The 19066-nt window shown below is 34.9% G+C and overlaps 1 protein-coding gene across 4 annotated transcripts in view; it reads right to left on the reverse strand.

Moving 5' to 3' along the window:
- Positions 1–19066, reverse strand: part of GKAP1 (G kinase anchoring protein 1) — a 77622-nt gene that overhangs the window by 43462 nt on the left and 15094 nt on the right. For all 4 annotated transcript variants that reach the window (XM_047699677.1, XM_047699678.1, XM_047699675.1 and 1 more), the window contains exons 5-7: positions 9468–9545; positions 5222–5345; positions 2900–2922 (exon numbers count right to left, since the gene is read on the reverse strand). In XM_047699677.1, the coding sequence (XP_047555633.1) occupies positions 2900–2922; positions 5222–5345; positions 9468–9545 (225 nt within the window). The remainder of the gene's footprint in view (positions 1–2899; positions 2923–5221; positions 5346–9467; positions 9546–19066) is intronic.

Below are 19066 nucleotides of genomic sequence, written 5' to 3' on the forward strand. Positions count from 1 at the left end.
CTGTGTTTCGGTAGTGTTAACTGTAGGGTTCAATTTTTAGCATCTAATATTTAATCACATGTTGATCACTTATCATAATTTTAGAAATCAACAAAGTCAACTGTACTTTTCAGCTAACATAGTTAGGACCTAAAATGAATAAATTATTCATCCAAGCTCATATATCTAAAATAGACATGCAGGAAGCACTGTGCAACAAAAAGGAAATAGGGTATGGAGCCAGATAAGACCAGGTTTGTTCCCTATTCCCTCTCTCACTTAGTGCTTTTTATTTTTGATGTAATTTTTAAATACACAGACAGACTAGAGAACTTCAAAAATTTACATTGTGAAAAGCCTTTCTCCTATCCCAATAAGCCCTCCTTCCCCAACCCTTTGACAACCACTGTTACAACTTCTTGGGTACTCTTCCAGAGATAGTCTATTCGAGCATATTGAAGACTTGACCTTTAAGACCTTAAGACAGATGATGGCCACTAAAAATTTTAAAGCTACTGAATGGTACTAGAAGGACTGGGGCTGGGAAAGCAAGATAAGAGTGGAGCTGAAGAGAAGCCCTGCAGCACCAGTATTCAAAAAGGCAACATGTGAAAATTGAAAACACCTTTAAGGATCAAATAATGCTTCTCAAAAAGCATTAGTTAAGGCTTCTAAGAGGTATATACAAGCACCTATTTTTTTATTCATTCTGCTTGTCTAGAATTCTTATGGGATGTTCTTGACTATACTGAAGAACAGATAGAGGACTGGTGTAGCAGTGGCAACCAACATTTCCTGGTCATTTAAGGAAGAAAAATTAATTGTTCCCATCCTCTACTCCTACAAATGTCAATTTTCTAATCATTTCAAGGTGACAAAGATTACAAAGAAAGCACTGAGATTAATAACGTAATCAAGATGGATGGAGAAAGAAAAAGGAGAATGATGAAATCAACCTGAGAACAAGTTTAGTCGGCAGTTAGAGGAATATACAGAAGTTCAAGTACTCCTCATCACCAAGCAAAAAAGTAAAAAAAAAAAAAAAAAAACAAACCCTTTTCTCTTTTGAATTTTATCCAGTAAATACCTGATTTAAGAAGAAATGGATGAGATGCACACTATTCTCAACAGAGGTTAGGAATTTTAAAGTTCCCATGGAGGGGTGGAATCTCTTGGCATAAGTAACAAATTACAGATGGAAAGAATAAGTCAATTATTGAGCATACATATAACAAAGACTTGTATATTTTTAGGAGTAGAAAGCAGATCTCATTTTAGACTTGAAATCAGACATTTTTCAGATTTATTTTTGAACTCTGAAAAAATTCTTCTAGATTCCTAGATTCATGGCATAAATGCTACAAAGCCTAAATATTCAAGTCCCAAGAAAGTGAGTAATAACTCTAATGAAATGGAATAGAAGTTTGGTATATTTTTAACAAGTATCAAGGAGAATGTGAATTACATGTTCTTTTGACCAATTTCTTAAAATAGTTAACGTAGGAAATAAATTAGAGTTAGACAGCATTTACAAAAGTAGAAAATGTCTTCATCATTAGGATTATTCAGAGTGAATTTTATTACATATCAAATTATTTATTAACAGAAGACAATCAGAACACAGCTCTAAAACTACAATGAAAGACAAAATATATGCTGTAACACCTATCTATGTTTGTTTAAATACAACACAGACTGAATACATTAAATACATGAGATCCTGTCAGTTCGATTTTCTTTTCCTCTTTCAAATCAGGAAAGAAGGAAAACCATGGCACAGTTTATAAAAATTATTTTTCCCTCCACTAACAGTTGCTGGAAGTCTCTTAGAAACAGATGTACCATTTGTATGTGCTTTGTTATTTACACAAAGCTATCCTCCAAATAAGTCAATGGATTAAAAAAAATGGAATCAGTCCAAAAGTACATGTTTTTCACTTTCAAACATAAAATGAATACTCAGACTCTATTTGTGGTCATTTAAATTTTAATCTAAAAAATGGTGACAGTGGTTTTCAAATAAAAAGAATTTCCACCATCCATTTTAACATTGATTTTGTGCTTCTGTTCATAGTTAAGGACTATACTTTTAACATAGTGACAATTATTTAGATGTGGTTTTCTAGAGATGATTTCATTTCCCTAACCTGTCAAATAAATCCTTGAAACAGTATCAAAAATGGCCAAAAATTGTATTATAAAGTAAAAGCAAGAAACATCTCTGACCATTCAAAAAATCAACCGATGGAATTACTAACAAGAATACATACGTAACAGAACAGTGAAACTTTCAGATTAGTAGTCAAAATAACTCCTAACATTTTTTTAGTATCTTCCTCAGTATTAGAAGATATTATAGTGCCTCCCAATTCTAAAAGGTTTGTAGAATCTGGTACTGGAGTCTTAAAAATAAAAGTGATCAACAGCCCGAGGAAGTTATGTGTAGGCTGCACTACCCTCTAATGGTGAATGTTAAAAGTAGTAAATTATCCATAGCTATAAACTACAGAATCACATCTTACCTCACAATTTCCATAATTCCAAAATATCTTGAGACATTGTTTCAGGATATCAGGATATTTTTAATAAAGACTGGAGTGTTACATCACTTTTCCCTAAAATTTTAAGCTTACATGTTGTAACCTTTTGGTGTGGGTGGGTGTGTACACACTCACAAATTAGGATACTAAAGCCAAATAATATTATACCTCCTTCATGTGAATAATATTTTTATTCTACTGTAATGTATTTTATAACTTTATAATGGCCAGATCAACATGACTGAATTCATCCACAACAAATCTATGGGCTATCCTTTATACAGCTAAGTCTCAAAAAAGACTTACGGCCAAATAGTGAAGTATTATTCTTAAAATCATCAAATGTTTTCTAGAATAAAGATGGTTACAATAACACTTACCTCAGTCTTTTTACTAATGGGATCTGTAAATGAAAAAAAATGATGAAAGTTCATTGAAGAAAATTACCATTAATATTTTATTAGTGTTAATAATTATTCATACCCAATAGGTAAAAATATTTAAAGTAATTGAGAAGAATTTAAAAATTATAATAAGAGTTACAAAAGTCACTTGGGGTTGTCTAAGATATCAGATTTCCCTCTCTAGTTATAAGATGTTAAATTTCAACATATAATTACTAATTTGCTCAGCTTAGGGACTATATCTTGTAACTCAGTTAAATGCCACCCATACCACAGGGTATTATTAAATTTTAAACATTTGAACTCCAAATAATTTAGGTCTTTGGCTTCACATAATTTTGGGGGGACAAAAAGGGAAGCAAATATGTCTAAAATGAAATCACAAGGTATTACAATTCCAAAATTGTATAGAACACTGCCTTTGTGGGAAAAAAAAAAAAGCAGAACAGTATTTGTCATTTAAACCTCTTAGTTTATTTTAAAAATATACATCATAGTGTTTTGATAATACCATAAAAAATCTTAAAAATTGATGTATATTTATTAAATGAATAAAAGAAAGAAGGTAATACGAAATATACCCAGATTAAGCAAATCATTGATTCTGTAACAACACAGCATTTCTGGAAAGGGATTACAGAATGAGGAAAATGAAGACAAGGGAATCCACACAGATTCAAGGTTGAAACTAAAGTACACAGAGGGAGCAAGTTTTCTTACTTAGATTAGAGATGACTGGGATATCTAATATTTAACAATGCTTCTTGTACATAGAAGAAAATTTATATTCTCAAGGACTAACAATAATTTAATAGAATAGCAACCTTATGACTGAGAATTTAAAACAGCTCTCTAAACCATCTGTTGATCAGAATAGGATCTATAAGTATAATAAATGTCCAAATCACAGGTTTTAGCTCAAACTACAAAATCCTATTTATTCCTAATTTCCTCTTTATTCCTAACATCACAGCCATTCTTCTAATGTTTTACTTAGCATACAACGTGATGCCAGAACCTGAGAATCATGACTGCTTTAACCATGTCTTGAAATAGTCGTCTACCTTCCTTTTAACAGTACCATACTGATGTCTTTCTCATTCTAATAAATTTACATAGCATTTATAATAAAACATATGAGAAATAAAGAAGTTTTAAAAAGCATTCTTTTCATGTTTCTGCCTAGTTTTTAATTATATTTTATATAAAATTTTTCTTGCCAAAATTGAAAACGCTAACATACATCTGACCTTTTAACCTCAAATAAGAAACTTAGTAAGAGAGGCAGACTATAGGAAAAACAATCCTGATCCTTAAACCAAAGCAACATAATGCTCTAAATTTATTCCTAATTTCACAGATGGGCTTGCTTCTGAAAACAGTAAAGTATTTCATTGTGTTTTTTTTTTATTATTGCTACAGTATTATTAATTCTCACAGAACAAATGCCCAGTGTATTAAGGCTAAATTCATATGAGTCAAATAGATAAATCTGTCAATGAACAAGAAACAGTTAATTTTGTCAGCAACTATTCTGACTGGCGTAAGCACAATGCTGTCCAAAAAAATTTTCTGTAAGGATAGTAATGTTCCATACCTGTGCTGTCTAATGTAGAAGCTACCAGCCACATGTAGCTGAACATTTGAAATGTGGCTAATGTAACTAATGAATTTTTTTATTTTAGTTCATCTTAATTAATTTATATTTAAATTGCCACACATGAATAGTGGCTACCATATTTTACAGCACAGACAGGGTTTTCATGACTCCTCACATCAAAAACAATGTACTTTATGGTCTGTCTTCAAGAGTTTGGTGGATGGTATAGTTTCCTTGTCTTCTCTGTTCAATAAAAAAATACAAATGAGATTATAAAGTTACAAAATTTACATTTTAATTTTCTAAGATGTAGTTCCAGATAATTTGAAGAGGTTGACCAAAAATGGGTGAAATACTATTCTTGGTCTAGTGCAAGTCCATTTACTTTATAAGGGCAATAATTATGTTTCAAGATGACTCAAAAACTACAATTTTTATCTACAGTGAGTTTTAGAAAATGGACAAATTCAGATACAAAAAGATAAATTTGTACTGAAATTTTATGGGGATTTAATGACTGTTTTTAAACTCCCCCCCACATTGTTTCTTTCTAAACAGGTCTACATTTTTCACAATCTCAGTAACACATCACCAAAACAATTTTTACTTATTTTAAAAATTAGCAAGGAACTTAAAACTTAAGTTTACAAAGACTTAAAATAGTCTCTCTATCATAATAGATTTTGTACATAAATTACCTTCAGATTGAAAATCTTTTAGTGATACTGTGAGAGGTTTGTCTTTTCCCTGATGAGTCTTTCTTTTATCTTTTTTATTCATAACCTTTGACTGAGTTGAAGCATTTTCAGCATTTTCATACTCCTAAAAAGAATTACCAACGATAATTAAGCTTGGTTTATCACTGGTAAAAAATCAACATACCATTATAGGTAATATATTAAAGTTTTATTTTTTTTAAAGGTAAACTGCAAATTTAAAAAATCAATACATGAAGCTAGCCAAATTGTATAAAAGGATAGCTCTTTTTTTTTTTTTTTTTTTTTTTTTTAGAGAGAGAGAGAAAGCACACATGCCAGTGGGGAGGGGCAAAGGGAGAGGGAGAGAGAGGATCTTAAGCAGGCGCCACTCTCAACACAGAGTCCGACACAGGGCTGGATCTCATGACCCTGAAACGATGACCTGAGCTGAAATCAAGAGTCAGATACTTAACTGACAGAACCACCCAGGCACCACCCCCCGGATAGCTCTTTTTTATTTATATACTCAATCTCTTGCCTCTTAAACATTAAAATAAAAACAAAAGCTATACTTTGTGGTTTATAACTTCTCCTAGTTGCCACCTCTTCTTTATTTCAGGACCAAACTTAAAACAATCATTTATAGTCAATTTCCTTTCTCACCACCTCCGCCAAATCTGGCTCCCCCTGTTCTCTGCCACTAAAATTAAGGTCAACCTCCCCCACAATGCCAGATCCAAAGACGTTATTTTTTCAAACACCTCTTGGTTTTCTCAATACACTCTGAATACTCTTTAGTTTCCTTCACTGGCTTCTCATTTCCAAACTCTTCTCACCATTATTCCATTCTTAAGATATTCTTTTGCTTTAGACCCATTGTTCCTCAAAGTTTAAAGTACTATCTATATACTGATTTTTGTATGTACAGACAACTCAGCTGCACTGTTCAGTAAGCACAGCCCAACTAAATATGTTCACCCTGCCTGCCCTCCTGGATCCTCCAGTAAGTACCTTGTTTAATGCCACCATCATCTATACAACTGTGTAGACTAGAAACCTGAGTCATCTCTATCTGTTCTTCCTGCAGACTTTATATACAAATCAGTCACAAGCTCCTGTGGAGTTTATCTCCTAAAGATCTCTTATATCTGTTCTGTTCCCTTCAGCCCTTCTGTCATTTCCTTATCTTCTTTTGCTGGACACTGCAACACCCTCTAATTTTAGCCCCTCAATTCATCTTCTACATGGCTACAGCATAAGTTCCTAAAACAAAAACCTGAAATCAATCTAAAAGTTAAAAATATTCAATAGTTCTCAGCCAACAGATTTATAAAGCCCAATCTCCTTAACCTGGGGCATGAGATTCTTTATACCCTATCCTTCAGAAAGTGTCTTTAGCAACTTCAAATCAAAGATACTATAATCTTCACACGCACGTATCCTGTACACTTGCCACTCTCTCCCTGACAATGCCTACTTTCTCTGGCCTACACTTGACCTTTTAACACACCTAGTTAAGACTCCTCTTTAAGAATCCTTCTCTAAAACCCATCCCCATCAAAGGCAAAGAAAAGTCCTCCATATTTCTGAATTCGCACTGCACTGGGACCATGTCTTTATCTTTCTATGACATGCTTTGCACATTTGGGCTATTCAAAAAAATATCTGGCAAATGAGTAATAGAACAGAAAAGAAAATGCCATCCCAGGGGTGCCTGGGTGACTCAGCAGGTTAAGCGTCCAACTATTAATTTCTGACGCAAGTCCATGATCTCAGGGTGATGAGACTCAGCCCCACATTGGGCTCCACACTCATGAGGAGTGTCCTTGAGATTCTTTCCCTCTACCCCTCTTCTCCATGTGCACTCTTTATTCTAAAGTAAGCAAAGAAAAAAGAAAAAGAAAGAAAGAAAGAAAGGTAAATAGATAGATAGATAGATAGATAGATAGATGGGGTGCCTGGGTAGCTCAGTGGGTTAAGCCTCTGCCTTCGGCTCAGGTCATAATCTCAGGGTCCTGGGATCGAGCCCCGCATCAGGCTCTCTACTTGGCAGGGAGCCTGCTTCCCCCTCTCTCTCTGCTTCCTTGTGATCTCTTTCTGTCAAATAAATAAATAAAATCTTAAAAAAAAAGAAAGAAAGAAAATGCCATCCCAAACTTTAGTTCCTAAAAAAAATACACTAAAAGAATTATAGATATTTTATTGGAATACTGACTTAAAATTCAATTACTACATTAATGCAATACATCAAATTAACCATTGCATACAACAAGAGTTCTTCCCTTTTCTGAAAGTCATTAATGTCTGATAGAACCAATGCTTTTGGGTAGCAGCCTATGACCGTGCCAAGAAAACTGGCTGGGAGCATATTTTATCAGCACCATCTACATAAAGCAATATAGATCTAAAGATATAGTTAGTTCTTTTAGCTTTAGAATCTAGACATATATCTCATAGCAATAAATTATTATATGATAGTACTCTATTTGATAAATTTTATCTCTGAATTAAGCAAGTCAGAAGAACTTTTTTTTAATACTTTTCCAGTGTAACTTGAAAGTCCATTTTTTAAAAGATTTTATTTATTTGATGGACAGAGATCACAAGTAGGCAGAGAGGCAGGCAGAGAGACAGGCAGAAAGAGAGGGGGAAGCAGGCTGCCCGCTGAGCAAAAGCCCGATGCGGGACTGGATCCCAGGACCCTAAGATCATGACCTGAGCTGAAGGCAGAGGCTTAACGTACTGAGCCACCCAGGTGCCCTGAAAGTCCATATTAATAATTAAATAACACAAAAGCTAGCTGTATTCATTTTTCTAATTGCCAGCTTTGTGTTTAAATGGGCAACTAACAATAAGGATCATAGTTATTCTTGATTATTCAGGATAACAGGAATAGGGACACAGAAAATGAAATGAACACATATAATATACAAAGTCTTTCATCCTTTTCCCTTGAAATACAAGTAAAAAGCAAAAGCACCTGCTATAAATTTTAATTCCTCTCTTCCCTTCATCTTAAGTGAAGGAGCTAATGTACAATGACATAGTCTAAAGGCCCTTAAGCATGACCAGGGTCACTTATGATCAACTACAATCACAAACTGAATATATTTTACAGACCAAAAAAATTTCCAATGCATATAAAGGATTAAAATGTCAAATTATATGAAAATAATAAATGTTCAATTTAAATATAGAAACTGGAAGCCAACACTACCTTTTACTTAAATATTCCTATAGTTTCAAGCTGTACAATGCACTTCAGCACACAGCCCAATATTACAGTTTAGATAAAATTCAGAGTTCACAAGGTCAAAACATCAGGAATGGCCTCCCATTTAATTATCAGGTTATCTCCAGCAGAGAGTCTCTTAGTGGATGCCCCTGTACTCATACTTATTTAGATTTTTAAATCTACTTATTTCCTGTGTTAATTTAAAAAATAAGTTAAAATAAATCATTTGCTATTAATTTCATTTCCCCTCTTCTCTTCATCTTGGGTGGACTAATTTAAGGAAACATTTCAAATCACCAAAGTTCAGTTTGTTGCCTCTCAAAACCTAGGGAATAACCTTATTATAAAAAAATCTTGGAACACTGAAAAGAACAAAATAAAATAAAGATGTTTAAAAAAATAAAAAATAAAAACGCTCCAATCTACTGGGTGTTGTACATAAACAATGAATCTTGGCGGGGGGTGCGGGTGAGACTGTAACAGGGCACCTGGGAGGTGCAGTCAGTTGAGCACCCAACTCTTGGTTTCCGTGTGGGTCATGATCTTGGGGTCATGGGATCAAGTGCCATGTTGGGCTCCATGCTCAGCACAGAGTCTGGTTGGGACTCTTTCTCCCTCATCTCCTCCTCCCCACCCCTGCTCTCTCTCAAATAAATACATACATCTTTTTTTAAATATTTTTTAAAAGATTTTATTTATTTGACAGATATCACAAGTAGGCAGAGAGGCAGGCAGAGAGAGAGGGGGGAAGCAGGATCCCCACTCAGATCATGGGATCATGACCTGAGCTGAAGGCAGAGGCTTTAACCCACTAAGCCACCCACCACTCCTAAATAGATAAATCTTTTTAAAAAATTATTTTAAAAAAACTTCATAATAATATTTTGTTACAGTGGTGAATTTTTAGGACAAGCTTTAATGGAGAACTCTTATACAAACTTCAGAAAAGTTGGTCCTAACCTCTGAACACTTAAGCTTCTAAAATATCTAAATCAATAAATGTGTAAATACCTTTTTGTGTTCTTCATATTCTAATTTACTTAGCAACAATGCCTTCTCAAGATCTGCTTCAAACATTTCAGATGTCAGCTAGAACAAAAAGAAAGTTTCACAATTATGCCACACTAGCTAAATAACCATGACAATATATACAGGAAAGGGAAACAAACACATTAAAAAACAATCTGGGTTCTCCAAATTTATCTGTCCAAGTCAAAGTAGAAAACCTTGTAGTTTTCAGAAGATACGAAAGCAAACTTCCAATTTTGAGGTTTCTATTTCCCTATTCACTGTCAATGATATATCATACATCACAGAATTTTTTTCTTTAGTAAAAAAAAATTTTACAAAGAAATTGACACTGTATTAGAGGTCAATGATGGTGTCCAGTTTAGGACACAGAAAATTTTAATAGTGACCTCCACTCAAAAATGTAACTGAAATATAATCAATAAACATTATAAAACATACCATTCCCTTAATATAAAGTAATCCACAGAAGTACAGGAACTTTAAATAAGGTGACCAAATGTTCTGGTAGATCTCTGATGTTACAGAATAATTATTTATAGTGTGCCTTTCTACCTCCATCCTTTTATTTGATTGTCCTACCTTTAAGGTCATCTAATACAATAAAAAATAATTCTTTAATTTGTGATTTATATCTTTTGGTTCCTCTTTCCCACTACCCAAAATCCTCTTAATTTCTTACAATTTAGCTCCTACTATCAACTGATCAAATGACTCTCCAAAATTACCAGACAAAATTGCTATGGTAGCTGAATGAAACTTTGGTTTCCACCATTGGAGACAAGGTTATAACTGCAGCTGAATACAGGAGAGTTGACACACGACAGGAGTAAACTTCCTAGATTTGTGTACATGGATGTGTCAACCTATGTGGATTAGATACTAAAGGCACAAATTTAGAGGACATCTCTAGTGTTTGTCCAGAATCCCTTCTTTTTTTCCAGTGAATAGCTATACTTCACCCCAATGTCCTGTGATTCTAGTAGGACAGCCAATCACATAACCCTGTATACCACCCATCACCAAACCCACACAAACATCCAAGCTACCATCATCAAGGACAAGGTGATGGCAAGGGATTCAACTCTTTTTTGATGTCCTAGGAATTAAATTTTGAGAACAAATACAAAGCAAGTAGTGTTTGATCATCTGATGTGACAGCCTCTATAAGTGAGCATACTAGTTCTACTGGTTCACATCTCTAAGCACTCCAGAATGTTTAAGCTTCCATCTCTCCCAAGGCACACTTGTTTAGTTCTTAATTCAAATCGGTGAATCCTTTCAACAAATTACTTCAGCCAACAGTAATCAGAATTATTTCTATTGCTTAATGACAAAAAAACTAAACTAAAACAGAAACTGACTCCAAAAAGGAATGATTTATTTCCAAGGAATAACTTAAAAATTAGAAAAATGTAAACACTGGATACCATGAACTAAAGTTTTGTTTTGTTTTAAGATTTTATTTATTTACTTGACAGAGGGAGATCACAAGTAGGCAGAGAGACAGGCAGAAAGAGAGGGGGAAGCAGGCTCCCCGCTGAGCAGACAGCCCGATGCGGGGTTCGATCCCAGGACCCCGGGATCATGACCCCAGCCGAAGGCAGAGGCTTTAACCCACTGAGACACCCAGGTGTCCCTGAACTAAAGTTTTTATCCCTAACTAAGTTATCCCTTTGAAAGCATCTCATCTAAACCTACACTAAGACAACAAAAAGAAGGGGGAAAGATTAGGTTTATCACAGAAAAAAACTAATCTAACTCAGAGAAAAATGCAATTAGAATTAAAATGGTAAATAAGGCTATATAGCACTAGAAAATACGGTTAAACCCAGAGTAAACTGTACATATTTCTATAAAACTAAACTGAATTGAAGAATTAATCCAAGTTAGTAATCATCAGGAAAAAGTAGTAACCTTACAAATATTTATAATACAAGAGATATTCAAAAACAGTATGTTATGGGGCACCTGGGTGGCTCAGTGGGTTGAGCCTCTGCCTTCGGCTCAGGTCATGATCTCAGGGTCCTGGGATCGAGTCCCACATTGGGCTCTCTGCTCCGCAGGGAGCCTGCTTCCTCCTCTCTCTCTCTGCCTGCCTCTCTGCCTACTTGTGATCTTTGTCTGTCAAATAAACAAATAAATAATCTAAAAAAAAAAAGTAAAAAAGAATTGGATTCATGTTAGCATTACACAAAAAATTTTACATCAGGGATGCCTGAGTGGTGCAGTCCACTGAGCGTCAGACTCTTGGTTTCAGCTCAGATTGTGATCTCAGGGTCATGGTACTGGGCCCTGCATCAGACTCCACAATCAGTACAGAGTCTGCTTGGGATTCTCTCCCTCTCCCTCAGGTCCTCTCCCAACCCCTGCACACTTTCTCTCTAAATAAATAAATCTTAAAAAAGTAAAGTTTACATTTAATTTCTCCACCTAAACTCAAAGCAAACAGAGTATAAAATATTTCTTTGTAAGTAAAGTCAGGAAGTCATCCCAACACAGATAAAGTAACAAAACTATTTAAGTTTATTCTAATCAAAGCCAGTTCAATTTACCATGGAAATTTTAGTCCATATTAATGATATTTTACATTTATAGAAAGGGTATTTAATATTATTTCCAATATGTTAGATATTCTTGCTGATATTCCAAAAATTAGTTAATAAGCAGGAGAACAGATTAAAGAGTTGGGAGTCAACTAGAAGATGTCCAGTATTCCTTTTCCTATTAACTCAAGAACTTAAATATTAAAGTAGCTGATTGTAATAGCATGAAAAAAACTGAATGAAACTTTTAAAGTGAAAAGTCTCCTTAGCATTTGGTTCTAAATGCAGCAGTTCAGAGCTTTTAATTTTTAACACAAACTAGTATACAAGGAAACACAAGTAGGCAAAAATGATTTAAGTTTCAATTTAGATCTCTAAAAGCTAGAACAAATTTTCCAAAAATGTCCATATGATCAATCAACTAATAAGATAATAGACAACCTTCTACGTGTTGCTTGTAGGGCTTTAAGGCAGCTTTTGCCCTCAAAGAATTTCTGCTCCAGTTGTGGACAGAACACTAAACACTTACGAAGCACAGGAAATAGAATAAAATATTGAAAATGCTACAAAAGTGGAGGAAAAAAACATACATGACAAATAAAATTCAGAAAGGCATACAGAAAAGACATTAATTTGTTTGTCCATAAATGGTAGATATAATTTGGAGAGGTAGAAAAAGGAATAGAAGAATTTCAGAAGAGCCAAGTGAACAAAGATATGATATAAAAATAGATGCATTATGGGATACACCAAAGAAAGGGGATACCTGATAAAGTGTGAATTCAATAGAGAGAAATGTAGACAAAACCTAGGCTTTGGGAGAACACTTAGGTAGATCATTTAAATTCCAATTCCATGTATGTTAACTGACCTTGGGCAAATTACATGATTTCTATAAATATGAGTTTCTTCATATATAAAAAGGAAATAGAAATATCAATGTACAGGGCAGTTTTAAAGATTTAACGCTATTAATACATGTAAAGTGCCTAACCCAGTGCCTGCCTGGCACAAGACGCACATACAATAAATCGGAATTCCCCTTCTCTACAACGGAGAATAGTGGAAAATGAGGTTGCTTAGGTAGGGCAGAATTAGACTCCTGACACTCCCTAAAAAGTATGGACTCAGGACAGATGAAAGAGAATTGCTGGTGAAAGCAATTTTAAAGAATTAAACTGGAACATCAGAAAAACAAAGGCTTAGAATCAATGTGTTTGGCTAAACATCTATAATCTCAGCATACAGAAACTTGAACCAGAACATAAAAGTGCAGAAAATAAAGAAGGCTATATCCTAGAAAAGAATGACCATGTTTTAGAACACTGACTGAATATGAAATATGAAAGAAGAAAGAATTGGGACACCTGGGTGGCTCAGTTGGTTAAGCAGCTGCCTTCAGCTCAGGTCATGATCCCAGCGTCCTGGGATCGAGTCCCACATCGGGCTCCTTGCTTGGCGGGGAGCCTGCTTGTCCCTCTGCCTCTGCCTGCCACTCTGTCTGCCTGTGCTCGCTCTCGCTTCTCTATGACAAATAAATAAATAAAATCTTTAAAAAAAAAAAGAAAGAAAGAAGAAAGAATCAAAGATAAGATCTGTGATCCTAGATAACAGGGAGAATGGTAGCACAACACAAAAACAATAAGAGAAAGAAAACATGATTCTAAATTCTCTAAACATATCTCACAGCGTTAATCATAAGACTACTATAAATATAGTTGTCAACCTAATTCATCGGTACATGTACAGGCAGAACTGAGAGGGGGGGGACAGTCTGAGCCTAAAAGACAGGTACCAGGGCAAGAAAATGCAAAACCACCATGATTTTTTAAAAAGTATCTTCTATTAAGTCTGCAGATTGAGATTTCTGCAGCACTTGCGGGAGGAGGAAAGGAAGACAAAGAAGAAATAGTAGGCACTACAATGCCTACAAGACTGAAGAAGATACTTACATGTGCCCAAGAAGGAGCACTTCAGATGCCCTTTCAGCTGGTTTCCTTCATTGCCTACTCCTACTCCCCATCTAGCAGTAAAACATGTTTTTTCTATTTAAACAAACCTATAGCTCAAGGGCTTATGATCAGTTAATATGAAGAACCAATGAAAAATGGAAAGGCCAGCAGCATGTCTTTTGGAACTAGATCTAAAAAAAATAATTTAAAAATAATTTAAGTCTAAGTACCATAACAATTTTACCCATTTTACATCCAAGCAAAACAAATTCCAAATGAAGAGTTACTCCTCATTTCCCACAGGCATCATGGGAACAGGATTTTGTAACACAACACAGACACCATTCTGAAGACAATGTAATGCTTACAACCAATTGCTTCTTTAGCCACAACAGCAGCACTGCCCTGTGGTCCTCTAACTCCATGAGCTTCAGAGTGTGGACAACATATTTTTCACTGATGGGGAAGGCAGACTTATTTTTCCAAAAATCTTCTAATATTCTTATTAAACGTTACAATTTTAAAGGCTGTCAACGTTCTACAAAAACTGGATCTGTATGTACACACTATTAGGTTCAGCTTATTTTGATAAAGTATCTTCATGTATTCTAAGTGTTGTTTACATTTTTTAAATCTGCATTTTTGTTGTATGCTTTATTATGCCGCCCAAGTAACAAAAATGGTTTAATGATTTACTGAAGGATTAAAAGTAGGAAGGAAAACAGAACTGTAAATAATGCTACTTATACAAACACCATGAATTTTTAAGTGAACAGAACTCTAACACAGTGAATATAGAACATAAATCTGTATGTGCCAGACAATACATTATAAGTAGAAAATTATGATAGTGAGCATTTGAAATTTTGACTTATTGAGTCAATTTATTTGTTCCTAGCTGCCTGCTATGAAACATGGTCAGACCAGTGGCCTGAAGACCATAGTTTTTGTTTCACTTTCGAAGCACAATAACTTGTATAAGTCTTTCCAGAACAAGTGCCACATAATGCTTTTTCCAGAACAAAGGTGATGGATTTTGTTGCTAAAGAAAGAGCCAAAAAATACAGAGGATTTATGAATTTGCACTCCTTCTAGGGATACAAGTGCAAGTTAAAAAAATTGCCAAGGGACTTCTTATACCAGCCATGAGGTTAATGACAAATATCACAACCACAAACAAACAAAAAACATAACAAGCTATTGGCAAAACACCTTTATCAGATGGACCGAAGGTTTCACGGTACAAGAACAATTACGATTGTGCACATGCTAGCCGATACTTCACTTTTTTTTTTTTTGAGAAAAGTGTTTTAATGTTTGGTCCTTGACCACCGCAGCATGCCTTTTCTTAAAGGACACACACTGTCTTGTGACAGCACGGACCTGAAGAGGAACCACAGCCCAGGCACAGCCCGCATGCTAAGGGTCCAGTGACCACACCCAGCAGTCTGTCCTTCCCTCATAAAGTGCTTGACAAGAGACGCTGGGGCTCAGCTGGGAGCTGTCTCACAAGGAGCTGGAGCTGGGAGCCCCTGAAGAAGGCTGGACAAAACCAGTTTCAATAAGATAGTGAATCAATAAGAGGAAGAAATATACAATGATATTTTATCAGTTTATCACTAAAAAATCCGTGAGTAGAAATTTTTCTATTCAGTTAATTTGTTTTTGAGCCATGATGTGGTCTTAACATAAAGTCCACTAGAATCAGCAATATCAATGTACCATGAATAAAGGAAAACAACATCTACACAGAGGTTTATTCCCAGGCAACAGATACTGGTGAAGAGGACGTTTCTTGATCTTAATTGAGTATTTTTTTTAAAGATTTATTTATTTATTTATTTGACAGAGATCACAAGTAGGCAGAGAGACAGGCGGAGAGAGAGACTGGAGGAAGCAGGCTCCCTGCTGAGCAGAGAGCTCGACGACGACGACGACGACGACGACGACGACGACGACGACGTGGGGCTTGATCCCACGACCCTGGGATCATGACCTAAGCCAAAGGCAGAGGCTTTAACCCACTGAGCCACTAAGGCATCCCTTAATTGAGTAGTAAAAGAAGTAGTAAAAATTATAAATATAACTAAATCAAAGCCACAAACTATTCGTCTTTTTAAAAAATGGCTTTACTGAGATATAATTAACGTATTTCATATATCACATAAAATTCACCCATTTCAAGTGTGAAGCAAGTACCACTTTTGATGCATACAACTCTGCAAAGAAAAAGGAAATATAAGACTATCTTTCCATGCTGAAGTACACTGGGACACATACAAGTCTATGAGAGGGAAAATGAGATAGAAACATTTCTTTAAACACTAATAGTGCTTTAAAGATTATCTCTACAATTTCCAGCAACTTTCATAGTATACCTCAGCAAAACACACAGTATTCCGAATAGCCTGAACCTAACCTTTCAGGGTTAATGTGTCACAATTTTTAATGTTAAGGAAAACATAAGAATTAAGATCAAAATGTGGTCCAGGCAGTTGGTCTATATTGGTCTTTTAATGAGTAAATTCAACTATTTACATTTATTTATTAAATGAAATGTCTATTATTCTTTTTTATACCTTATTTCAAAGGCTTCCTTGCATATTCCTTGGCTTTGTCACTTTGCTTATATGGACCAGGTTTAACTTTTTTTTCTTCAACTGATTTTAAGCTCATAGAAAGAAAAATTGTTCTCTTTAAAATTAAAAAAAAAAATCACATTTGGAACTATGTATCTTGTTCCCATTATGAAAAATTTTAAAATATCCACTGGCTTCTCCAACCAATTTCCTTCCTAATTTTTGTATTCAAAAACAGGGATTTCACTTTAGACAAATTTTTCACGTGAGTCGATTTCTCTTTCACAAGCATTTACAATCACAACTTAGAGTTAATTCTGCACTAAATTGGTTTCAATGCTTGCCACTAGTGTTTTCCAATTGTTGTGCTCTTTATTTAAATTTGCCTTTTAATTGGCAGGAGCATATCTCAGAAGAGTTTGCAGAAAGGATACTGGCGGTATGCCTCCGTAGCCCTTTCACATCTAGAAATGTATTTCTTTAGCCTTCACAAAAATGACACCTTGGCCAGATATGGAACTCTTGGTCCTAGCATTTCAATTCTGGCATTTAAAGTAGCCAGCCTGATTTTTCATCTTGTTCTCTCCCGTGTGTGGGTGTATATACATACAGAGTATCTATATGTATGTACACACATATATATATACACACATATGTACACACATATATATATACACACAGAGTACTATTTTGTCTCTCATTCTTGAAATTAGAATCTTTTTAAAAGTCTTTTTAAAAGTTTTCCCAAAAAAGTCTTTAAAAAAGGCTTAAGTTCTTTCAAGCTCAGACTGGAGAACTTTACTTAGCTTAGGAAAATTTCTATCAGTATTATCTTTGGGTTTTTAAAAATTATTTATTTTAATTTAATAAAATAAAATAAATAAAATAAAATAATTTAATTTATTAACATATAATGTATCATTCGTTCCGATGGTACAGGTCTGTGACTCGTCAGTCTTAACACAATTCACAGCACTCACCATAGCACATACCCTCCCCAATGTCCATCACCCAATATCAATATTATCTTTAATGACTGCCTCTATTCTGGTTGTTGTAGGGACACTAATTATGCCTCTGTTGGATTTCACTTCTGTGTTCCAATCTATCATGTTGATTATATTGGCAAAACATAGCTCAAATTTCCTCCATACAACTGACTCAGTCTTCTTCAGTGTATAGTCTGTTCTTTAATCTAATGAAATTTTTGTTTCTGCTATGATTTTATTCCCCCAAGTTTTTATTTCACCCACTTCCCTGCCTTTCAATTTCTCTTGTCCACTTTTCATCTCAGTCTACCACCTCACCTTGCTTTATAACATTACTAATCTCCTTGACTTTTACAAGATGTTCTAGCCCCTGGGTTTTTATTAAGGCAAAAGAACAGGTAGTGTCTACAATCAACTTTTGCTTTCTGTAATAAATTTTTTTCAAAGTATACTTTCACTTTGGACACTAAGTACAATGTTCTTTTCCTTTCGTGGGGCACAAACTGCTTCAGTTGATGTGAGATCAACTAAGATCCAGTGTTCGCTCACATGGAGAAGGAATGCATGCTTCATTACTGTCCACCTAGCTGCTATTTAATATCAGCTCTCAGATTTTATGCTCAGGCTTAACTGATGTAAACTTACCTTATTGCCTTGGTGATTTAAGAGTAGGAAAGTTTGTCTTAGCAAAATTTCTCTTTTGTGTTTGAAATAAGTAGCCACATAACAAACAAGCTTTCTACAGCCATCTCTTTGTCTCATCTCCCTCAATACTGGAATTTCTCATCGTGTTATTCCTTTACTATGTCAGGGAGAACACCCACCATACTATGTGCTTTCTGCCTAGTCTAGTCACTCCCTGGTTCCTACTTTTAAAATCTGTTATGCCACATAGTAAAATAGATTCCAAATGGTTTACTATCCGTCTGTTCCAAAGCCTGCCCTTATCTATTCTTCACTTACCAATATAATTATCTGAGGATCTACTCTATCTCTCAAGACCTTGATTATCTTCCTGCAAGTGAGAATTCCAAATACGGTACCAGGTTTTCCCAAGTGACCTAAGACCCAAGACTCAAGAGTATACCCAGCAAAAATCCTCTGAAGTTCCTGAGCCTGGGATAACATTCTTGTACAGGGTCAGGGCCAAGTCAACTATTTCTTTTTCATAATTACCTGGTCATTTTGGCAGCATTCAGAGGGGGAAGGAAGAAGGGCAATCAAATATCTGTGCTCAAGTTCCCACATTACATGAAATTTATTGTGGTGCAAATTTGAGTAGTTTTCCTTCATTAATTTTCCAGTGCCCTTTGAGCACTGGGAGAAATTCTCTCTGGTGAAGACACTGGTCAATTCTATTACTGCCTAAACAAGTAGATCATTACATTTATACTTGTAAACCAGAAGAATCTGTCATAATGAATACTGCAGAAGGAAAAAAGAAATAATCAAATAAAAACTAGAGGCTTTAACACAAGATGATTTATCCAGTATACCACTGTCTGGAAATATCTT

The sequence above is a fragment of the Lutra lutra genome, chromosome 13 (assembly GCF_902655055.1).
Source record: "Lutra lutra chromosome 13, mLutLut1.2, whole genome shotgun sequence".
Taxonomy (NCBI): domain Eukaryota; kingdom Metazoa; phylum Chordata; class Mammalia; order Carnivora; family Mustelidae; genus Lutra; species Lutra lutra.